General features: G+C 41.6%; 1 protein-coding gene across 1 annotated transcript; it reads right to left on the bottom strand.

Moving 5' to 3' along the window:
• Nucleotides 1–4,180: 4,180 nt before the first annotated feature.
• On the bottom strand, nt 4,181–12,410 carry LOC145714563 (RNA polymerase II elongation factor ELL2-like). Its single transcript, XM_081794162.1, has 2 exons — nt 12,327–12,410; nt 4,181–6,461 (listed from the first exon to the last, which is right to left on the bottom strand). The coding sequence occupies exons 1-2, from the start codon at nt 12,332–12,334 to the stop codon at nt 4,562–4,564; spliced, it is 1,908 nt and encodes a 635-aa protein (XP_081650288.1). The 5' UTR covers nt 12,335–12,410; the 3' UTR covers nt 4,181–4,561.
• Between the last annotated feature and the right edge of the window lie 13,147 nt (nt 12,411–25,557).

Raw genomic sequence — 25,557 nt, forward strand, 5'->3', positions numbered from 1 at the left:
CGGGGTGAGAATGAAGTCAGAAAATTATGATAAAGAACCGAGTGTCATGCCTAGAATATGCTCCATGATAGGCCGCTCTTAGGATTCGTGTTCCCCACCTTTGTTCCCGGGCTCCCTCAGCTTCCCCCTTGTCCTAGCAGTATACTTATCTCTTACGTACTGTATGAAATCTGCCCGAAGGCGGGGACTGGATTAGCAACCAGTTTCTCAAGCACCCAGTCTTCTGCTTGGCACTCGGTACATTTCGACACGATTTTCCTCCCAGCTGCCGTAGAACGCTTTGGCTGGATGTGAAGGTTTGTTCCTGGATTTGTTCCAAATTTCAGGCTAGACCCACCCTTCCAGGCAGGGGTCGGCCTCCCAGTCTTTGAGCTAATGGAACTTTTAGTGTTGCGCAACACTGACAGCTCCAAATAGTCCCTTCCGGGAGGAATTTCCCGACAGGTTATAGCCCCTGAAACCCAGTACAGAAAGACAGGTCCCTCTAGGGTCAGGCCGATTTCTCCATGAGGAAACCCTCAAGCAGAGCAGCGAGGGCACGAGAGGAGTAATGAGAGATTGCAGAGGCTGGACACTCTCGGGTACAGCTTTCTGAGCTGAACGTGAAAAGCCTGAAGGACATCAGGCGAAAATCCCATCATGGAAAAAGAAGGTCAAAGCCTATGGCTTGTCAGATGAGACAAGCCACCTTGCCCTTTGAGAACTAGCACAGAGGTACTATTAAGCATGCTAGCTCATTTGGAAGGTCACTCCTAGGGAATATAAATAAAAATGCTAGCAAATGAATACGTAGTAGAGGCATTCATAACCTTCGATGTGTAAAGATGATTCAGAAAGCTATTTTAATGGAATCAGTCAGTAAATGAAAACGTACTTTTCATTCTAAAAGTGAGGGAGAGCTTTGATCAATCCCACGCTAACAATGTAATGATATTGATAGGTACCGATGCCAAGAACATTGAATCAAAATGTTCACTTTTTCAAAGACCATCTCCTGGGATATGACTTTTTGACACCTAATTTGACCTTCTGAGTGTACAAATTGAGCAAGCGTTGTCTTACGGGTGTTTTATAAGAAAATAAATGTCTTTTTTTTTGTTCCTGAAGTAACATGAGGAATGATGTAATAAACTGGTTTAAAGAGGTGATTGTGAAAATGGTTATATGAAAAGAATTCTTTCCAAGTTTTTCAAAGGTGAGGATAGTTGCGGCAGACAGACTCTGAGATAGCCCTCGGTGATCCCAACTTCTGATGGTCATGTCCTTATGTACTCTTCTCCCTTTGAGTGTGGATGTGCTTTTAACCAACGTGGTTAAATAAGGCTTGCTTTTAAGCAACAGAGTATGGCAAAGGTGATAGAATGTCACTTCCACGGTTATGTTGCATAAGATTATAACTTCCAGGGGCTCCTGGGTGGCTCAGTCGGTTGGGTGTTCGACTTCGGCTCAGGTCGTGATCTCGCCATTCAGAGTTCGAGCCCCTCGTCGGGCTCTGCGCTCACAGCTCGGAGCCTGGAGCCCGCTTCAGATTCTGTGTCTCCCTCTCTCTCTGCCCCTCCCCTGCTCTCTCTCTCCCTTTCAAAAATAAACATTAGAAAATTTTTGAAAACAAAAGATGATAACGTCCATCTCGCTAGTAGACTCTTTAGTAAAGCCCACTACAAAGTTGTGAGCTGCTCCCATGGCAAGGAACTAAAGTCCCTCTCCAGCGACCATCGTGGAAGCCACCGAGACTGAAGTCCCAAGCCCGAAAGGAATTGATTAAATCTTACCAATAACCCCAGAATTGATATTAGAAGTGGACCCTTCCCCCTTTGAGCCTCAGATGACACCCCAGTCCTGGCCAATCATCTCCAGTGCAGCCTCATGTGAAATCCCGAAGCAGAGGAACCCCCAGCTAAATTGTGCCGGGGCTTATGACCCACAGAAACTGTGAGACGATGAGTAAATGCTCGTCATTTTGAGTTGCTAAGTTTGTGGCAGCATTATGCAGCAACAGCATAATAGCGATTAATTGCAATTGCCTTTTAGTAAGTGTCCATTATACATCAAGCTACCTATGTGGTACACATGTAGGTAGGTAGGTAGGTAGTATATTTTCTATTTCGAAACATAGCATTTATGAGCATAACGGCAATAAAATTAATAAACCAGCCAGTGATTTTAAATACTCTTTCTTTTCTGTGGAATTATTTATACATATTTTCTGACTCTACTTTTATTTCAGCACTCCACTCCCCATTTTAAGTCGATATACCTCCAGTCTGAATTAGCACGATACTGTTATAAAGACAAAACCTTTTTCTGACAAAGCATGGGGCCCATTACAGATAAAATAGATAAGAGAGCTAGAAGTTAGGTCCAGAGAAAATATACGGATGGAAACATGAAGAGAAAAGATAGGGATTACAGAAGTGACCAGAAGAGACATAAGGAACATGAAAAGAAAATGAGAAAGAATGGGGGAGAAGCAATATTTACAGAAATATTAGTAGAGAACTTTCCAAGCCTAATGTACTGCGTCAAACCAGTTTCAAGAAGCACTCTGAACCCCAAGCAGGATTAACAACAAAGATCACGACTAGATACATCTCAATGACACTACCGAGAACCAAAGACAGGAAGGAAAGCCGAAAACATATGTAGGAAAAAGACACAGGACCATCAGTGGAGGAACAATAAGATTGACAGCTAAGTCCCTCCACATGAATGAAACCAAACAGAAGTGGAATTCTGGTTTTATGCTGCCAACAAAAGCAACCACCGACTTAGAATTCTGTATCTAGTTAACCCGTCCTTCAAACGGAAAGATCGACTGGCAGGGCATGCGCACCAAACTGAGAGGATTCACTTCCAGCAGAGCCTATGTTAAAGGACAAAGAGAGCTTTTTATGAAAAAAGAAAATCATCTCAGTCATAAATAAGAAAATGGAGGAAAGCCTGAAAAGCAATGGAAAATGCATATGTATCTAAATAAATATTGACCGTACAGAAGCAATAATAAATTCCTGTGGGGTTTAAAATAGAGAGAGGAGAATACAGGGCACCTGGGTGGCTCAGTCAGTTAAGCATCCAACTCCTGATTTTGGCTCGGGCCATGATCTCGCAGTTTGTGAGATCGAGCCCCACGTCGGGCTCTGCACTGACAGCACAGAACCTGCTTGAGATTCTCTCTCTCTCTCCCTCTCTCTCTGCCCTTCTCGCACTCATTCTCTCTCTCTCTCTCTCTCTCAAAATAAATAAATACTTTAAAAATAAAATATGTAGAGAATAAAAAGACATGAACATAAGAGCACAAATGACAGAAAGGGATAAATGTGGAAAAAAAATGTTCACAGCAACATTGTGGGTAGTAACAAAAGCTGGGAAGCAACCCAATCTCTCATAACAAGAGAACGGATAACTAAATTATGCTGAGGTCACATGATGACTCAACAGAGAAGTGAGAAAATGAATAAGCTACAGCTTTCTACATCAGCATAAAGAAATCCCAGAAACCTAAGAATGACTGAAAGATCTAAGGTGACGACTACAGGCAGTATGACACCATTTTCACAAAGATTAAAAAACTGAACAATATACTGTTTATGGATGCTTATAAATACAGTGGAAGTATTAAAAAAAAAAGCAAGGGAAAGGTAAAAGTAAATTTGAGGAAGTGTTTGCCAGTTCCTGGGGGACGCAGGGACGCAGGGTAGATGACAGGAAAACAAAGGTAGCTACGGTAGCAATGGGAATGTTCTAATTCCTAAGTTGGTGGGTAAGTTTCTAAGTTTTCATTTTATCACTAGGCTTCGTATCATACGTAACCTATTCTTTGGTATGTACCAGTGGTCTTTGGGATGTTGGAGACAAATATCTAGTGAGGACAGGACTCAAATCTTTGAAGACGTTTAAAAACTTAGCCTGGGAAACGATGTTTCCTATTGCAAATGATAGCGCTTTGAAAAGACGACACAATTTGAATTGTTAGCTCAAAGTCTTTGCACGTTTGAGCGCATAACGTGTTCCCTAACATAAACGCAAGGAACAGTGTCCAGCAAGGTCAACGAGGAAACTTAATGAAATGAAAATGGGTACTGTTCGAAGAATCATGGTATTCTGTGCAAATGTCTAAACTTCTATGTTTTAAGGATGCTTTTGCATTAAAGGTCAGAGAAAAAGACGCTATGACTTCATATTACTCATTAGAGGCTTTTATTTTTTTTTAATGTGACTCAAAGATACTGAATCCTTGGTATGTTTTTTTTTAAGGGAGTGAAAACACAAGTTTTAGGTGTAAAAGGGATCGTATGAGACAGCTTCAGGGGTACAGAAAAGCAAAGGAAAAAGAAACGAAAAAGAAAGAAAAAGAAAAAGAACATAACATTAAAAAATACACAAACATAAAGCAACATAAAACCAAATGAACATAAACATCAAAAATGAACATTAAAATAAAGAGAAACATAAAAAGAAAGAAAAAATTAAAGTGGTACTCCTGAATGTTTCGACAGAGTGGTTTCATCCCTTTAGAATCCTAGAGCAAGTAATTCAGTATTTTCAACAAATCGGCTTGTATTTATTTTGATCCTAGCACTTGCTGCTGGTCGTAATCTTTTATTAATCTTTTAATGTGAACCAGCTTGTTATAAAGGTACTGGCATCTTTGTTTTTCGCCACCATAATTGGGATTAATCCATTTCATCTTTTCATATTCCAGACAGATTTTCTTATTAATTTCCTGATATTCTTTTGAGTCTGGAGAGAGGTGCTTCCTTTTGAGATCCAGCGTAGTAAATATTTGAGATAAACTTAGCATCTTGGCATGCAAGGCCTGATATTCGTCATATTCTGCTCTAAACTCCTGTGCGTAGTGCTGCCGCTGCTCCCAAGACACTACAGTGACGTAGTGAGCCAAATAATCGGGGCATCCAGATGCTGAGCAAGTTTCACCGGAAGCGGTGCAAACTTCTTCAACTTCGTCATTAGGGTTTGGCTGCACGCTTTCTCCTTGCCGGTCCGGATCTGTCTTCTGTTTCTCCATCGTCTCAGTATCGTGCTCTTGCTTCTCTGCTTTGTGTTCTCTAAATTTATATTTGGACTTCTTGCAGGACATCATGTGCATTTCCTTCTTAAGCTTTAGATACTTTCTTTGAACAGAGGTTGGGGGCGATGTTTCCAGGGTAGTATGTCTTCCCGGCTGCCTCAGAAAGGTTTTCCTATTTCGACTAAAATTGTCAACGCCTGGATCTTGAGCGCCAGGTCCTCCTGAAAAGCTGCTAGAATTGCTGCTGGCACATGCAGGCCGAGGAGGATTTGCAAGGGGAAGGTGGGTTGGGGGCGGTGGAGGAGGGAGAGCGTTGGCAGTAGCTCCAGAAGGTTGCGAGAGGCCTACGGGAGGCTCTGCCCTGGTGTTACCGGAATGACTACTTGAGAGTGACTGTGTTGCAGTTGTCACGTGAGATATTCGAACCTTTTTCCTTGATAAATTAATATGAGCTAAGTTGGAAAACTCATCCTCCAATGTTTTAGCTGTACCAGAACCTCCAGAAGATGCTCTGCAATTGGTGGCAGAAGCATGCTGAACTCTGTCTGCTTTTCTGGAGAGCACCAACTCCAATGACTGCCTGTCTAGTTCACTATACCCAGGCCAGTCTTTGTGGACCTCTTTAAAAACGTAATCCTTTAAGGTATATGAAAAATTCTGAGGATTCAAATTGGCTACCTGCTGCAGAATTTCCCCGAGGGTGTTCTCGTCGTCTTTGGTGATGCCGTCTTTCTGAAGCCGAAGAAGCAGTTCCGATTTCTTGTAGGCCTTCAGGGCCAATAAGTGAATCACCCTATCCCTATATGGCCTCATGTGGACTCTGTTGACGACTCTTGACTTTCGAATCGTATACGCAGGGTTAATGGGAGCTGTTCTTTTCCTCTCAGGCACTGGATCTGGAACGCTGCGTGGCGCTCTCCGAATCGGCGCTCTTTTCTCTCTCTGTAGTTTTCTGTTGTTTTTCCACTTGTTGGAGGATCCCTCCTCCGCTTGGGGCCTTGTCGCTTGTGTCATCTGATAATAGTCGGTTGTGTCACCTGCCATCCTCTTACCTTCCGTCGAGTCCAGGCAGCTGAGCGGCGAGGGGCCGTAGATGGAGCTCCTTTGTTGGCTCTGGTCTCCAGAGCTGTCGTCACCCGCATTTGACCACAGAAAGTTGCACCTGTATTCCCCGGTGGGTGAATCGTTTGGGGGAGTTTTGATAAGCTCTTCCAGTCCTTCAAACTGAAGAGAAGTTTGAGGGGATGCTGTCTTCTCGTAGTTCTGATAAGAGGCAAGTGCCTGACTGGTGGGTCTGGTAAGCTGCAGAGGAAACACGGCGACATCGTCCTGCCTCGGCTCTAGACCATTTACCTCCTCTACCGCCACTCCTGCTTCCTGGTATACCACGTGCCCCAGCACTCTGCCTCCGTGGCCTGCCATATAGTCATATCTGCGAAGATCAAAGTGCGAACAGTCATATACTTTAAAAAGCGAGAATTCTCTTTGGCAAAACTTTTATTGCTTATTGCGATCGGTTCTAAAAACCGCAATTCTAAAAGATTAACCACTTTGACAGTAAATGCTATCTAACGTAAACAAATAGAAAGAGATAGAAATTAAAAAAAATAAGAGATTTCCCCCGACGGAGCCAACGCACGGAGTGCCCGATGGAGATGGAAGCTGGAGAGGTAAGGCTAGTTATAAAGATCTGATCTCTTTCCAGTGTTCTCCCTTTCACATTTTAGTTTGTCTTTAGGAGGAACTGTTAACCCTCACTGGAAAGTGCTAGGTTATTCTCTGAACTCAGCACAGAAAACTCATTTCCTCCCAGTAAATCCAATATCAAGTGGAGGTACTTGGTGAGGGGATTAATGGGTGGTACAAGCAGTCAGTCCTCCTGGCATTTACTCCGACGTGTAAGTGGCTGTTGAGTCCTTCTTGGGACTGGAGCCTGGCCTAAATCAACGGGGACTCCCGTCGGATAGCTAAAGATAGCATTTTGCAATAATAGCGTATAAAAGGCAAAATCTTAGAGTCACCTGTTTCTCTTTCTCAACCTCCCCTAACCATTACTGAAGAGTGGAAGGAGTTTCCATCTGCTTAGGTGGCCACTTGGTCCATTACTCTGTCCATTACTCTGTCTCTTTGCACTCCTCCCCTAGAAGATGTGCAGCAAACCACAGGATGGTCCAGGTAAAATTGCCCATGCTGAAAAAAACTCTTGCAGCCAGGCATTCTAGAGATGCACAGTTTAATCACGGAATATACACGGCTTGTGGGAAATCATCCCAACCAGTTTCGCCCCAAAACGTATTAGGCACGGTTCTCCCTCCTTACCCCCTTCCCACTGCCAGTCCATCTTATTGTCAGATTTGCCTACCCTACCTGATGGCATCACTCTACACTTCATCACTCATCTAGAAAAAGCTGAGCATCATCTTCTATCACTCCCTCAAAGATACTTTTCACTCATTTCCCTCCAAAACACCTAGTCAGCCGCCAAATTCCCCATTCATCCAACAGATAGTTAGTGAGGATCTATCACGTGAAGTTAGTGTTCTAGATGCTTGGGGATGTTGCAATGACCAAAAATCCCTTCCCTCGTGATGCCTACATTCTTGTCAAGTTGTTCTGCACATCTCAAATCCACCCCTTCTTCTCTCATACTGCAGCCACTGTCTTAATTTAGGCCAAGAACATCCTTGCCAATATTATGTACGCTTCCTAAGTTGCCATCTTGCCTCTAATCTTTTCTTGTTCTCAACCATCTTCCAAATGATCAACAATCATTCCAATCAACTTTCCTTTAAAACAAGTGATGGTTCCCATTACTTAAAGAATAAAATTAATGCCAAGATGATCAACATCATGAATCATCACTAATTATCAGGAAAAACCACAATGACATATCACCTCACACCTGGTAGAATGGCTCTGATCGAAAAGACAAGAAATAACAAGTGTCGGTAAGGATGTGAAGAAAGGGGAATGCTTGTGTACTGTCGATGGAAATGTAAATTGGTGCAGCCACTATGAAACACAATATGGAGGTTCCTCGATCGATTAAAAACAGGCACCAAGGGGCGCCTTGGTGGCTCAGTCAGTTAAGCGTCTGACTCTTGATTTCGGCTCAGGCCATGATCTCACGGTTTGTGGGACTGAGCCCCACGTCGGCCTCAGCACTGACAGTGCGGGGCTTGCTTGGGTTCTCTCTCCCTGCCCCTCCCCTGTTCACACACACATGCACATGTGCTCTCTGTCTCAAAATAAATAAATAACCTTTAAAAATAGAAATGCTATATTAGCAAGCAATCCCACTTCTGGGTATATATTCAAACAAAACGAAAATGAGACCTCAAAGAGATATCTCTACACCCATTTCAGCATTATTCACAATAGCCAAGACATGGGAAAAAGTGTCCATCAATGGATGAATGGATAAAGAAAATGTGATATATGTGTATTCAACCATGAGAAAGAACATTCTGCAATTTGTGATGTGGATGGACCTTATGACATGGAGGGCATTACGCTAAGTGAAATAAGTCAGAGAAAGACAAATACCATACGATATCACTTATATGCGGAAGCTGAAAGAGCCAAACTCATAGAAACAGGCTAGAATGGTAGTTATCATGAAGGTTAGGGAAAAAAGGGAGATATAGGTCAAAGATACAAACTTCCAGTTATAAAATGAGTAAGTTCTCAGGATCTAATGGGATCATAGCAATTATAGTCAATACTGTATTACATAATTGAAAATTGCTAAGCAAATAGATGTTTTTTTTAAGTTTATTTATTTTGAGAGAGAGAGAGAATGAGTGAGGGAGGGAGTGAGGGGGGTGGAGAGAAAGAGAGAGAGAGAGAGAGAGAGAGAGAGAGAGAGAGAGAGAATATCCCACGCAGGCTCCTTGCTGACAGTGCAGAGCCGGATGCAGGGCTGGAACTCACGAACCGTGAGGTCATGACCTGAGCTGAAACCAAGAGTCAGATGCTTCACCAACTGAGCCACCCAAGCACCCTTGAGTGAATAGATCTTAAATGTTCTCCCCACCTAAAAGCAATGGCAATTAGATGTCATGATGCAGGTATTAGCTAATGCAATGTCGGTAATTCTTTTGCAACATATAAATGTATCAAACCAACATGCAGCCTACCTTAAATTGACACAACGTTAGATGTCAGTTATTTCTCAATAAAGCAGGAAAAAAGGAGACAAAATTAAACCACTTTGGTATGGTTTACGGGACCCTTCTTATTCTGTCTCCAATCTACCTCGGTGCTTGTACTATGTATCTAAATGCTACATCGATCTGTTCACTCTTCTCTGAATATGTCCCCAAGCTTGTTCCTATAGTAGCCTTTCACTTGATTTCCTTCTGCTCACTAATGTTCTCTCCCCCAACATCTTTGCTTGCATTGTTCCTTTACTCTATTCCTTTCCTTGAATGACCATTCCGTCTAAAATAATAATATATGCAACATGCCCGCTCCAGTGTTCTCTTTCTACTCTCTCTTCTTTACAGAATATATACTACGTAAAATTATGTTACGTATAACTGTTTAACGGAAGTCGCCCTTACCAGGATATGAGCTTCATGAGGGCTTGGATTTTATCAGTCTTTTGCACTGCTGTGTCTCCAGTGCCTAGAACAGTGCCTGGCACACATAGTAAGTACTCAGTACGTATTGGTTGATCAAATGAATACACCGAAGCCCTCTACTTTTAAATCTCACTCGTGTTGGGTTCAGCCAGTTAAATTTCTACTCAACCTTAAAAACCTAGCTCCAATGTCACATCACAGGAGATTTTCCTCTATGCAAAATGAGTATGTCCCTTTATTACAACCCTAGAACACTCTGTCTCACCTCTATGAAAAACACCACAAACTGTATCACAAACTGAATCACTTGTGTGCCTGTCGCCTCCACTAGACTCTGACCTCTGCAAGTCTGGCAACTACGCTTTACTCAAATTTGCATGATGCTTCCTTTTTGTCCCCAGTACCTCACTCCAGAAGTAGCAGGTGTCTAGCAGAAGGCACTCTCTCCATGTTTGTCGAAAGAATGAATAACAGTATGTTTGCATTTCTCCCAGCAAAGATAGATTACTGTCACATCAAGAAGTTATACTAAGTCTGTTAACGTCAGAGAAATGTTCTGTTCTCCTTTAAGATTTTTTTCATGGTCCTGTTAACTTCACAGTATATTTGTATTTTGAAAAGTCAAATCACTGCTGCAGAGAGAATGGAAAATAGTTCCTCAGAAAACCAGTGAACTGCTGAAATACATTCAGCAATACAGCGTTCTAATGTATGCACAAATGCTTTGTTTGATTCTTCCTGGAGACCTCTAGTAGACACAGAAAGAGATAATATATCCTTCAGTATCTTTAAGTCTGCAGCCTTTGGGAGAACAAATAAAATAACGACAACAGCCCGACCCAGCAGAAATAACGACAACAAAATATTCCTTAACATAAGACTGGGAAGTGGGGCACATCATGACAAAAAGTACAACATGGTATCGATAAACATAAAAGAAGACTCGAAAACATGAAGAATTCATTCTTTCTGAAAAGAAAACTGAATACCGTAAGAATGCCAAGTAATATTAAGTTACGACACGCATTTAGTACAATTACGGAGACAACTTGAGCAGGATTTTTTTCTTTAAATCTGTCAAAACTATTCTAAATTCAACTGTAAGAAAATCTAAAAGAATTTCACAGAGGAGAGTAAGAACGGGGCGTTAACCCTACCTGAGATTGTAACATAAGGATAGAGTAGTTAAAAGAGGGACTAGCCTAAGAAGAGATGAAAAATAAATGATAATGAACAGATACCTGAGACACAGAGCCCAGGAATTGGCAGATGATTTAAAAGACCATCAGTGATCAACGTAGAAAAAGCTAGATTCCATGAACGTTGCTGAAGACAAATTGTCAACATGTTAATAAAAATATAAAACTGGGATCTCCCTTCATACTGTATTCATATTATAGAACGAATTCCAGATTTATTGAAGAATTAAAATATGAAGCCGTAAAGCAACAAAAGACTTGAAACTTTAGAGTAATGGCAATAATCATGTAGAAAAATATGAGCATAATTTATTACATACAAAATAATGATCACATAAACAACACTCACATTTTATCTCAAGCCCCAAAATTGGTATCAAAGTAAGGAAGGCTTGAAGACTGATACTAGATATCTCTGTTTGGAGACACGCAGGACAATTTGTTTGCATGGGCATAAAGAAAAAGTTAATCGATCAAATTATTGAATACTATCCTAACTTTCTGATTAAGGAGGTAGCAATAATAAATTATGTTCCAACAAAACTGAATTTCTTTTGTACGTTGTCTAGCCTGCCATGTTGTTACTACCACGGAATAAACGTTGATTTCCCAAGGCACTATGCGACCGGATGGGAATAACAAATAAAATGACCACCCAACTAATATATTTTGAAAGGTCATCGGACAATCGCTGTCCCATTTTGTCAAGCCACTCATAAATCGACCCAGGTTCTCTAGCAAATGCGGAAGCGGTTAAAATGACAAAACATCATTAATCCATCTCAAAGTAATATACAGTTGACCCTTGAACAACACAGGGGTTAGGAGTTCCAACCCTCTGCGCAATGAAAAATCCACACCTAACTTTGGGCTTCCCCAAACATTAACTACTAATAGCCTATTATTGACGGGAAGCCTTACCAATAACAGAAATAGTCGATTAACACACATTTTGTACATTACATGTAGTATACACTGTGTTCTTAAAGTGAGCTAGAAAAAAGAAAGTGTTATTAAGAAAATCATAAGGAAGAGAAAACACATTTACAGTACTGTATGTATGTACATGTGTATATATACACATACATATACACACACACACACACATACACATTATGTGTGTGTATATACATACATGTATGTGTATATATACATATATATATATATATATATATATGCGCCACACAAGTGCAGCTACACAGCTCAAACCTGTGTTGTTTAAGGGTCAACTGCACTGATTTCTTATTACACTTTGATGGTACTTCAAAACCTGCCTTTGACCACTGCTACTCAAACCAATGAGCCCACCGAACCACAACCTCTGGACAGTCCTGTGTGAGAGAGCAGGAGGTATGGGGAGCTATGCCTGTTCATTTACACCAGGCGTCCGGTATCTCACGGATACCCACTCTATAGCCATTTTCTGGCTTTGTAGTAAACTTTGAATCATTCTTAACTAGTGGCCAAACCTCTTGAGGTCTGGCCTGGTTTAGAACTCATCCCATTTCTCACCTATCCATTGTTTTTGGTCATCCTCCAAAGTACAAGCTCCAAGAGAGCTCTACTTCCTTCTCCGTGTGTCTTCACACTTCTCTGAATTTCTGTCGCTGGGTATCTATCCACATCCCTACCCTTCTAGAACTCTGACATCATAGCTAGCAATCTCCTCAATATTCTCTCCCTCTAACCTTAAAGCGAAACTCCCGTTTTCCCCCAAGGACGCTACTTTATCTACAGTCCTTTCAAAATAAGCCAACTTGTTTTCTCTGACTCTTTGACCTCAGGGTTGACCCATATATGCCAAAGGCATATATAGTAATATATACGCTAACAGCATTAATGGCTTTGACAGGCAATATTTCCACTACAATTTGAAAAGCCCAGACTTGCATGTATCTTGTTTCAGTGTCTCTATATAGTCTGATCAGAGATGAACCTTATTCTTCAGGTGACTATAATGCTTCTTGATTTTTGAGTCGGAATTTCATAGCCTTGTGGAATAATCTCTTCCATAGTCTCAAATTTCTTCTCTCAAATTTTTCACAGTAAACTGCTGCAGTGCTGTGATACGCTTTCTTAAGGCGACAGTGGAACAGACAAGACAATTGGAAATGCTCTCATTAAACCAGCACCTGGACTATGATTAATTTAGCACTTCCCTTGGGTAGAAACCCTTTTAAGGGAGGATTCTGTCCCCACCTTCCTAAAAACTCCCTGAAATCCCCTTGCACTTAATGCTTGTCCTTGTTTCTTCCAAAGCCATGTTGAATTTGTTTTTCCTGTCTGGCTTGGTAGAGAGTGAGAAAAGCCCAATATCAAGATCTCCCAGGAATCTGAGATAGTAGCCATTCTCCTACATGTGGACTGATCTCCTCAACAATGGTAGTCATTTAACTTTTCATTTCTCTCCAAGTGGTTTTTGTCTGTCCATCAAGAACAGAATATTATAAATACAAGTATTTTGCAAAGCACCGATCATAGCTCTAAAAACGCCTCCTTGCTCAGTAAAATGCCATTAGGACTGAGCTTTTCACAATCATGTAGTAATCTTAGCCAGGCCTACCTAGCCCATTATCAAATGGCATTTGGGGCAACTGTATACACATATTGTGCTCCAGGAAAGCCCAGCATGCATACGGCCCATTGGATATTTGCTGGATCCATGCAGTAACTCTGTGTTCTCTTTTTTTTCATTTTCAAGCTTTTGTTTAAATTCCAGCTAATTAACATACAGTGTAACGTTAGTTTAAGGTGTAGAATTTAGCGATTCATCATTTACATACAATGCCCAGTGCTCATCCCCACAAGCGCCCTCCTTAATGCCCATCGCCCATTTAGCCCATCCCCCCACTGACCTCCTCTCCAGTTCCCTCAGTTTGTTCTCTGTAGTTAGGAGCCTGTTTTCTGGTTTGCCCCACTTTTTTTTCTTTTTTCCCCTGTTTTAATCAGTTTTGTTTCTTAAATTTCACGTCTGAGTGAAATCATATGGTATTTATAGATCTCTGACTCACTTACTTCACTTAGCATAATACTCTCCAGCTATATCCACGTGGTTGCAACTGGCAAGATTTCATTCTTTTTATACCTGAGTAATATTCTACAGTATATATACCTCGTCTTTATCCATTCATCAGTCGATGGAAATTTGGGCTCTTTCCATAATTTGGCCATTGGTGATACCGCTGCTGTAAACATCAGGGTGCACGGGGCACTTCAAATCAGTATTTTTGCATCCTTTGAGTAAATACCTAGCAGCGCAATTACTGGATCATAGGGTAGTTCGAATTTTTACCATTTTGAGGAAATTGCCTACTGTTTTCCAGAGTTGCATCATGTTGAGTGAGCATCCTTTCAGGTGTCTGTTAGCCATCTGTAGGTCTTCTTTGGAAACATGTCTGTTCAGGTCTGCTGCCCATTTTTTAACCGAGTCATTGGTTTTTTGGGGTGTTGAGTTTTATAAGTTACTTATAGATTTTGGATACTAACCCTTCATCGGATATGCCATTTGCAAATATCTTCTCCCATCCGCAGGTTGCTTCTCAGTTTTGTCGATTGTTTCCTTTGCTGTGCAGAAGCTTTTTATCTTCATGAGGTCCCAATATTTCATTTCTGCTTTTGCCTCCCTTGCCTCAGGAGACATATCTAATAGGAAGTTGCTATGGCTGATGTCAAAGAGGTTACTACCTGTGTTCTCCTCTAGGATTTGATGGTTTCAGGCCTCACATTTAGGTCTTTAATCCATTTCAAATTTATTTTTTTTTTTTGTATGGCGTAAGAAAGCGGTCCGTTTTCATTCTTTGGCATGTTGCTGTCCAGTATTCCCAACAGCACTCGTTGAAGAGACTGTCTTTTTTTTCCACTGGACATTCTTCCCGGCTTTGTTAAAGATTAGCGGACCATATAGTTGTGGATGCATTCCTGAGTTTTCTATTCTGTTCCATTGATCTATGTATCTGTTTTGGTGCCAGTACCATATTGTCTTGACCACTACAGCTTTGTAATATAGATTGAAGACCAGACTTCTGATGTCTCCAGCTTTGCTTTTCTTTTTTTTTTTTTTTTTTTTAATGTTTATTTATTTTTGAGAGAGAGAGAGAGAGACAGAGCATGAGCAGGGGAGGGCAGACAGAGAGGGAGACACAGAACTTGAAGCAGGCTCCGGGCTCTGAGCTGTCAGCACAGAGACCAATGCGGGGCTCGAAATCACAGACCATGAGGTCATGACCCGAGCCAAAGTCGGACACTTAACTGACTGAGCCCCCCAGGCACCCCTCCAGCTTTGCTTTTCTTTGTCAAGATTGCTTTGGCCATCTGGGGTCTTTTATGGTCCCATACAAATTTTAGGACTGTTTGTTCTAGCTCTGGGAAAAATTCTGGTGGTATTTTGATAGGGATTGCATTAAATGTGTAGATTGCTTTGGGTAGTATAAATGTAAACATTATTTGTTCTTCCGACCCACGAGAACGGAATGTTTTTCCATTTCTTTGTGTCATCTTCAATTTCTTTCATCACCGTTTATATATGGTTTTCAGAGTACAGGCCTTTCACCTCTTTGGTTATGTTTATACCCAGGTATCTTATTGCTTTATTGTGCAATTGGGAATGGGAATGATTCCTTAATTTCTCTTTCTGCTGCTTCATTATTTGTATACAAAAGTGCAACAGATTTCTGTATGGTGATTTTGCATCCTGCAGCTTTACTGGACTCGCATATCAGTTCTAGCATTTTTTTTTGGTTGAGTCTTGGGTTTTCTACATAGAGTATCCTGTCATCTGCAAATAACGAAAGTTGGACCTGGTCCTTGCTGATTTGGATGCCGTTTATTTCTTTTTTGTTGTCTGATTGCTGAGGCTAATTATTCCAGTATTCTGTGAAATAATAATGGTGAGAGTGGACGTCCTTGTCTCGTTTCTGACTGTAGAGGAAAGGCTCTCAGTTTTTCCCCATTGAGGATGATACTTGCTGCGGGTCTTTCTTGTATGGCCTTTATGGTGATGTTCAGGTATGTTCTGTCTATCCCTACTCTGTGGAGGGTTTTTATCAAGAATGCATACTGTACTTTGTCAAATGCTTTTTCTACCTCTATTTGCAGGATCGTATGGTTCTTATCCTCTTTCTTACTGATGTGATGTGTCACACTGATTGATTTGCAAATACTGAACCACCCTTATGACCCAGGAATAAATCCCACTTGATTGTGGTGAATAATTCTTTTAATGTACTGTTGGATTCAATTTGCTAGTGTTTTGTTGAGAATTTTTGCATCCATGTTCATCAGGGATATTGGCCTCTAGTTCTCTTTTTTAGTGGAGTCTGTTTTGGGAATCAGGGTAGTGTTGGCCTCACAGTATGAGTTTGGAAGCTCTCCTTCCATTTATATTTTTTGGAACAGTTTGAGGAGAATATGTATTAACTCTCCTTTAAATGCCTGGTAGAATTCCCCTGGGAAGCTATCTGCTCCTCGACTTTTCTCTGCTCAGTGATTTTTGATTACTGATTCAATTTCTTTGCTGGTTATCAGTCTGTTCAAGTTTTCTATTTCTTCCTGTTTGAGTTTTGGTAGTTTATATGTTTCTAGGAATTTATCCATTTCTTCCATATTGTCTGCATTGTTGGCATATAATTTTTCATAATATTATCTTACAATCACCTGTATTTTTGTCATGTTGGTTGTGATTTCTCCTCTCTCATTTGTGATTTAATTTATTTGGGTCCTTCCTCTTTTTTCAACAAGTCTGGCTGGGGGGTTTTCAATTTTATGAATATTTTCAAATAACCAGCTGATCTGTTCCACTGGGCCTTTCTTTGTTGCTGTTTGCATTTATTTTTGTTCTATTCTTGATCATTTCCCTCTTCTGCTGGCTTTAGTCTTTGTTTATTGTTCTTCTTCTAGCTTCTTTAGGTGCAAGGTCAGGTTGTCAATTTGAGATTCTTCTTGCTTCTTGAGGTAGGCCTGTATTGCTGTATTCTTTCTTATGACTGCTTTTGCTGTATCATGAAGGTTTGGGATCATTGTGTTTTCATTGTCGTTTGTTTCCATGTATTCTTAAAATTTCTTCTTTAATTTCTGGGTCGACCCATTCATTCAGTAGCAGCATGTTATTTAACCTCCATGTGTTGGTGGTCTTTCCAAATTTTTTCATGTGGTTGACTTACAGTGGCATAGCATTGTGGTCAAAAAAAATATGCATGGCATGATCTCCATCTTTTTGTACTTACTGAGGTCTGCTGTGTGACTTAGTATGTGATCTATTCTGGAGAATGTCCCATGTGCGCTTGAAAAGAATGTGTATTCTGCTGCTTTAGGAGGAAATGTTCCGAATATATCTGTTAAATTCATGTGGTACAGTGTGTCACTCATGGTCCTTGTTTCCTTGATTTTTATGCTTAATCTGTCCACTGATGAAAGTGGGGTGTTAAAGTCCCCTACTATTATTGTGGTATTTTGTGGTATTATCCATGGACTTCCTTTATGTTTGTTATTAACTCTTTCAAGTTGGGGGCATAGATATCTCCAACTGGCAGATCTTCTTGTATAGTCCCCTTTATTATGATACAGTGCTCTCCTTATCACAGTCTTTGGTTTATAGACTAGTTTGTCTAATGTAAGTATTGCTACTATAGCTCTCTTTTGATATCCACTTGCCTGATAAATGTTTTCCCATCCCTTCACTTTCAATCTGCAGGTGTCTTTAGGTCTAAAATGAGTCTTTTATAGGCTACATATAGGTGGATCTTGGTTTTTTTATCCATTCTGATACCCTGTGCCATTCGATTAGAGCATTTGGTCCATTTGCATTCAGAGTAATTAGAGACAGATGTGTATTCAGTGCCATGTTACTACTTGTCTTGACATTTTTTCTGGAGATGTTTCCTGTTCCTTTCTAGTCTTTGTTGCTTTTGGTCTGTCCAAACAGTCCCCTTTAATATTTCTTGCAGGGGCTGCTTTAGTGGTCATGAACTCCTTAAGTTTTTGATTGCGTGGGAAACTCTTTATCTCTCCTTCTATTCTGAATGATAGAATACTCTTGGCTGCAGATTTTTCCCATTCAGCCCTTTGAATATATTATGCCACTCCCTTCCGGTTTTCCAAGTTTCTGTGGCAAGATCTGCTGCTAACTTGTAAGTCAGGGACTCCTCTTGCCTTGCCCGTTTTAGGATTTTTTTTCTTATCAGTGTATTTTTCAAATTTAATTACAGTACGGCTTGGTGTTAGCCAGCTTTTGTTGATTTTGATGGGAGTTCTCTGTGCCCCCTGAATCTAGATGTCCATTTCCTTCTCCAGATTAGGGGAATTTTCAGCTTTAATTTTCTAAAATAAACCCTCTGCCCTCTTTTCTCTCTCTTCTTCTTTTGGGACTCCTATGAGACAAATGTTATTACATTGGATGGAGTCACCGAGTTCCCTAAGTCTACTTACATAATCCAAGACTTTTCTTTCCATCTTTTGATCAGCTCTCTTATTTTCCACAATTCTACCTTCTATCTCACTTAATTGTTCCTCTGTTTCTTCCATCCTTGTGGTCATTACATTGAGTCAGTTTCTTTTTTTTTTTTTTTTTTAATGTTTGCTTATTTCTGAGAGACAGAGAACAAGCGGGGGGGGGGGGGGGCAGAGAGAGAGGGAGACACAGAATCCAAAGCAGGCTCCAGGCTCTGAGCTGTGGGCACAGAACCCGACGCAGGGCTTGAACCCACAAACCGTGAGACTGTGACCTGAGCCGAAGTCGGTCGCTCAACCGACTGAGCCACCCAGGCGCCCCAAACACTGAGTCAGTTTCAAATCGCAGTTGCTGCATTTTTCATTTCAGCCTGATTGGTTTGTAGCTCTTTTATCTGTGCGGTAAGAGTCTACCTGATGTCTTCTATGCTTTTCTCAGGCCCAGCTAGTATCCTTATGATTGTTGCTTTAAATTCTGAATCCAGCATATTACTCATATCTGTTTCAATTAGATCCCTGGCCGTGACCTTTTCCCGTTCTTCCTTTTGGGATGAATTCCTCTGTCTCGGCATTTTGTCTAGGTTCCTATCTTCTTCTGTGTGTTAGGAGAGCCTGTCATGTTTCCGACCCCTGCGAGAAACGGCTTGATGACGGAGAGGTCACATACTGTCCGGGGCCTGGCGCTTCGGGAAGTGTCTCTGCTGTGTTATGGCTGCTCTACCCCTCAGGGCACTCTTTTGCAGTTTCTCCTTTCCGGTAGTGGGGGGTGTTCGGGCCTTGGGCAGAGCGTGGTGAATTTAACTGGGTGTTCTCCGGTCGGCTTGCTGAGACCTGATGCTGTTTCCACCAGAGCTGGAGCTTCGCAGAACTTTATGGTCAGGAGGCGTGGTGCTTGCAGGGGTTTGTGATGGTCTTCTGGAGGATGCCGGCCGTGCTGGTTCTTAGGCACGCTTGCCTGAGAAAAGCAGTCCCAGCAGAGCACGGGGGGCGGGGGGGGGGGGGGGCAGGACTTGGAGTAAGCAGATTAGGCAGTGTCGGTGCTGTGCTGTTTACCGAAGTTGATCTATGCCGAGGGGTGGAGGAGGGAAAGGGCACCAGCCCACTCCTTTGTCCCTGGAGAGGGGAGTTCATGCTTGCTGCTCTCAGGGAAGCACTTTCAGAGAAGCGATCGTTTCTCCTCCTGTGTCACAGGCATTTTGCAGATCCCTGATCCCACGCTGTCTCTGAGTCACTCGCCGGCCTGGAGCGGCACGGTGTACCTCGGGCTCCACCCTAGCCAGGCCCGCTGACTGGAATTCCAAACTTCAGGGAGCTGGTGTGACAGCCACCCTGTGACTGATGCAGGTTTGACCCAGAAGGGCAGTCGTGCCAGAGCGCAGGGACCTTGGGATTTGGGGCAAGTCCAGTAAACAGCCAGCGTCCCAGTGAGCTGCCGTCAGCAGGTGTCTCTGCACCTGTGCTGAGGGGCAGGGGAGGGAAATGGCACCTGCTGGTTCTTTTGTCCCCAGAGAGGCAAAGCCACCTCTCACAGATGAGCTCCAAGAAGTATGAACAGTCTCTCCCGTGCCCCTTAGGCGACCTCAGATGGTACTGTCTCTGCCCCAGGGTTGTTTGCCTGTCTCTTCTCCAGGAGCAGAGCAGCGTCCTCGGGTCTCGATCACAGCCTCTAAAACCCCAGTCTTTGAGCCCTGCTGGTGGCAAAAACAGGAAATTCAGCCCCCCTCTCTCAAAGCCAATGGCTCCCGGGGAAGTGTTCTTCTTGGGTGTATCCCTGTGTGCTCCACTCTCTCTTGCCTTTCTCTGTGACCAGGGCTCCCTCCCCTCCACAGCGTCCACGATCCAGTTCTCCCCCAAACCACATCTCTGCACTTCCCGCCTTTCTGGGTGTGACCTCTTTTCTCCCTCCAGTTGTGCAGTTTGTTCTATGGGTCCTCAGGTCGATTTCTTGAGTATTCAGAATGATTCGATAGTTATTTAGCTGTGTTAGGGGGACGAGGCAAACCTAGGGTCCTCCTACCGTGCCGCCACCTTAGCTCTCCCCTCCTGTGTTCTGTCATTTGTAGTAGCCCAAACCGGACATTTCGAAAGGACAAGATTCTAAACAGTGACTCAAGTTAGTTAGCATAACCTTTGAATACAGTTTGATCTGGTTTGGACTTCTGGCTCACAGTCACTTTCATAAAACATTTTCTTACAGTCCCTTTTATGAGCTTTCCTGAATTAAAAAAAAAACACCTTTAAATATTTTGATGCTCTTTTATTATTGATGCTTTGCATTTGAAATTACATTTTTATCAGGCTAGTAGAAATATTAAAGAGAAACAAACCCATTCAGATAATTCTGGGGAGTACCTATATTTTTAACTTATTGTTAAACTGATGTTTTCATCCATTCAACTGATCCCCCATGATTGTGGCATTTTAAACACGGCTGAATTCAGTGTATTATACAAATGCTCTATGAGCAACCGCAAAGGAAAAGGATGTCTCTCTATGACCTTACCATAAACTGGACCAAACATTCTGACCAGGATTATCAAAAGAGAGCAAGTGTTCACCGTGCAAGGAAGTTCTTTCAGCTTGATCAGCCCAGCTGCCCACTCTGTAGCTCACTATGACGCACAGTAGGCTGTTTGCACAGATCCATGAGTAATGAATTATCGTAATACTGACTTTGCTATAGGGTCATCAGAAAAAAAATCACAAAACACTGAATCAACCACACAGTTCTGTCATATCCAATTCGGCCAGGATCAGAACACAGCCACAATTGTCTGGAGATGAACTGGATTCATGGAAAATTTGGCCCCAATGTGTCTCTAGACAATGTAAATAAATTTCTTCTACCTCGGTTCTTATTTTTGATGAAATTCTCTTTGGGGGACACCTCAAACATAATTCTACCACCGGCAATTTCCAGAAACCAATTACGAGGAAATTAGTTAGGAAACACTGGGAAGATTAAGGACAGAACAGTGACAAAAATTAATCAATTTCGACTTTGCTAATTTGTGACTGGATAAATCGAATGACAGTTATTAGAAACCTCAGGTTTCGAATGGAGCTATATACCCTGAGAGAAATTTAAAATGACATCCATGGAAAAGTTCATTGAGGCTGGCTGAGTTTCATTTAAAACGGGCCTTTCAGTATTTTATATATAAAATGGAATAGAAACATATTGATATGAGCATGTAATTATTGACTTCTATTATTATCCCCCCTTCATTTCCAGAGTTACTATTTACATTATGAGAGGAAAACATGATACAGCAGAATAATCCCAGCTATTCAATTAAGACAGACTTGGCTTTACATGTTGACCTCACTCCAATTATGAAATTAATTAACTTCTCTGAACTAAACACTCTTCATCTATAAAACAGAGATACTAACATTACCTCCCATAAAACATTTTCACATGGAATTTTTTAATGTTTATTTATTCCGTGAGAGAGAAAGAGAGAGAGATTGAGAACATGAGCAGGGGAGAGGCAGAGAGAGGGAGACACAGAATCCAAGGCAGGCTCCAGGCTCTGAGCTGTCAGCACAGGGCCTGATGCGGGGCTTGAACTCATGGACAGAGAGATCGTGGCCTGAGCTGAAGTTGGACACCTAACCGACTGAGCCACCCAGGTGCCCCTACATTTTTTTTTTTTAACGTTTATTTATTTTTGAGACAGAGAGAGACAGAGCATGAACAGGGAAGGGGGAGAGAGAGGGAGACACAGAATCTGAAACAGGCTCCAGGCTCTGAGCTGTCAGCACAGAGCCCGACGTGGGGCTCAAACTCACGGACCGTGAGATCATGACCTGAGCCGAAGTCGGCCGCCCAACCAACTGAGCCACCCAGGCGCCCCCAGGTGCCCCTACATTGAAGTGTCAGATAGAGAACAAACTGAGGGCTGATGGAGGGAGGTGGGTGGGGGATGGGCTAAATGGGTGATGGGTATTAAGGGTGACACTTGGGAGCACCTTGGTGGTTCAGTCAGTTAAGTGTCTGACTCTTGATTTTGGCTCAGGTCCTGATCTCACGGTTCATGGGATTGATCCCTGTCACTGGTTCTACGATGATGACGGCATGGGGCCTGCTTGGGATTCTCTCTCTCCCTCTCTGTCTCTGCCCCTCCCCCACTCACACTTTCTGTCCCTCTCTCCCAAAGTAAATCAATAAACATCAAAGAAAGAAAGAAAGAAAGAAAGGCACTTGTGTTGAGCACTGGGTGTTATATGTAAATGACAAATCACTAAACTCCACTCCTGAAAAGATCACACCATATGTTAACTAGAATTTAAATAAAATTTTGAAAAAAAAAATAAGCTAAAATACATATTTTTTAAAATGTCAGACATATATAAGATACAGATTAGGTATTGTTAGTACATTGGCTGAGCAGAAATTAAGGCAGTGGTTCCAAAGAAAAGCCAGCTTCAATTAAGAATATTTTTGAAGGAGGAAAATTACTAATTTAACTCAGTCTTGACCATGAGTTCGTGACTTTTTAATATTCTGTGTACCCCATGAGAAGTACACAGAAAACACTTCTAAAGTGGAAGAGGATGGTTGCCTTAAGGAAAAGCATTTGTGTGACTGTTTCAGTTGCAAGCAGAATCAGCCATTTCTTTTCATGGCACGCCATTTTCCCTTGATACTAACAACTGACAAACTATGCCTCTGTCAGATACAGATATTGATCAGATACTTGCGTGAAAATGAACGTGAGCCTATCACTTCAAGGAAAACCACCACCACTGCTAAAATTCAAGGTCTTCGGTGAAAATTAAAATTTTGAAAAACTTGTATCCACCACAGTAAGTGTGAAAGCTTCCTAATACCTAAACTCTCTTCTGATGAGATTGGGGATGTTAAAAACTATAATTATGTAGATATTAATCCAAGTATTTGCCCAATGGAAATGAAAACACAGATCCACAGAATGTCAATCAGAGCTTTAATCATAATCAACCCAAGGTGAAAACAACGCAAATGCCCACCAGCTGATAAGTGGCTAAATAAATTCCAGTACACCACTTACTGTGATGAGTACTGAGTAATGTACAGAGGTGTTGAATCACTATATTGTACATGTGAAACTAATATAACCTACATTAATTATACGGCAATGTAAAAAACAAATAATTATTTTAAAAATAAAATAAGGGCACCTGGGTGGCTCAGTTGGTTACGCATCTGACTCTTGATTTCAGCTGAGGTGATGATCTCACGGTTTGTGGGTTCAAGCCCTGTGTCAGGCTCTGCACTGACAGCGTGAAGCCTGCTTGGGATTCTCTCTCCTTTTTTCTCTGCCTCTCTCTCTCTCTCTCTCTCTCAAAATAAATAAATAAACCTAAAAAATATTTTTTTAAATAAATTATGGGACATCAATGTAATAGCATAGTCAGCAATGAAAAGGAACTTGGGATGGGCAGAACAAAATGACCTTCTAAAGATGTTCATGTCCTAATCTCTGGAACCTATGAATGTGTTACCTTACAGCATAAAAGGAATTTGCGCTTGTGAATAAGGTTAAGGACCTTAAAATGAGGAAATTAGCCAAGATTACCCAGGCAGGCCAATCTAATCTCATGGGTCCTTAAAAGCAGAAAGCATTTCTTGGCAGTAGCCAGAGAGAACTGTGATAAGAAGAGTCAGAGAGATTCCGTGTTGCTGGCTTTGAAGATGGAGGGAACAGGGCCACTTGTCAAGGAATAGGGATGGCTCTAGAGGCTGAAAAGGGCATGGAAACAGCTTCTCCCCTGGAGTATCCAGAAAGGAGTAGAGCCCCGCTGAGAGCTTGATTTTAGCCCACTAAGATCCACAGAACCTTAAGCTAATAAATGTTTGTGTTTTATAACACCACAGATGAATATTAAATGCATTGTGCCAAGCGACAGAAAAACCACATATCAACCCATTTACATGACATTCTGAAAAAGCAAAACTATAGAGATGGAAAACAAATTAAAGGTTGTCAAAAACCAGGGATGGAAGAAGTTGAATACAGAGGAGCACTTCTGGGGTAATGGAAATGTTCTACATCTATCTTTTAGTGGTAGTTACTAGAATGATCGCGTTTGTGAAACTCTCAACTATTCACTAAAAATGTAATCAAATGAATGTAAATAATACCTCAATAAATCCGGTTTCAAAATGTTTTCTCAGTTTGAATTTTCCATACAGGAAATATCAAGAGATTAAAACCACATAAACAAAAGCTCTTTGGGGTCCTCAGTAATATTAAGAGTATAGGAGGTCCCTGAGCCCTAAAAGTTTTGGAATCTCTGATCTAGTAGCTACTCCAAACTAGACCATTGTATTTGAGAAGAATAATACATGTTTTTATCAGTTCCAAAATTATTTTTGGTCACTACCACACTGCAACAGCATGGAGGCAGGAAGCTTATTATGATAATTTAGCCCCCATCGTATCACCAGAACATAGCACAGAAACTGGCACCTAGTATCTGTCTCAATCTCCTGCTGATGAAGCAACGAATTACCACACACTTAATGGTGTAAAACAACATAAATGTATTCTCTCATAGTATTTGGGGTCAGAAGTCTGAAGTGGGTCTTACGGAGCTAAAATCAAGGTGTTGTCCGAGATGCACGCTCTGGGGAGGCTCTAGAAGGGGATCTATTGCTTGCCTTTTCCAGCTTCTGGAGGCTTCTAGAGATTCATGACCCCTTCCTCTATGTTCAAAGCCAGCAACGTAGCATCTGCAAATTTCCCTGATTTTTCTGTATGCCTCTTCCGTCTTTAAGAGCCCCTCTCGTTAAACAGGGCTCACAAGAATAATCCAAAGTGATCTCCCATCTCAAGACCTTTGACTTAATTGCATCAGCAAAGCGCTTTTTGCCACGTAAGGTGATATAATCACAGGTCCCGGGATTAGGCTATCTTCGATGAGCCATGTTTCCATATTGCAGAACACGTGCAATCAAAAAAAACTTTATTGAGCAACAGCATACGTACCATACGATTCACTCTGTTAAAGTGTACAATTCGATGTCTTTTGGCAGATTCACAAGATCGCACATCTAACACCACAATCAATTTTAGAACATTGTCATCACCCTGAAGAGAAACTCCAGGCCCCTTAGCAGTCACTAGCTCCTCCCAAACCACACAGCACTAGGCAACCGGTAATATATCTTCTGCCCCTCTTAAATTTGCCTATTTTGAACATTTTACAAAACCGAAATCATACAATCTGTGGTATTTTGCGAATGGCTCCTTTTGCTTGGCACATTTTTAAGGCTTATTAGCAGTATAGCACGCATCAGTACTTTATGCCT

The sequence above is a fragment of the Panthera onca genome, chromosome X, assembly GCF_046562875.1.
Source record: "Panthera onca isolate mPanOnc1 chromosome X, mPanOnc1 haplotype 2, whole genome shotgun sequence".
Lineage (NCBI taxonomy): Eukaryota > Metazoa > Chordata > Mammalia > Carnivora > Felidae > Panthera > Panthera onca.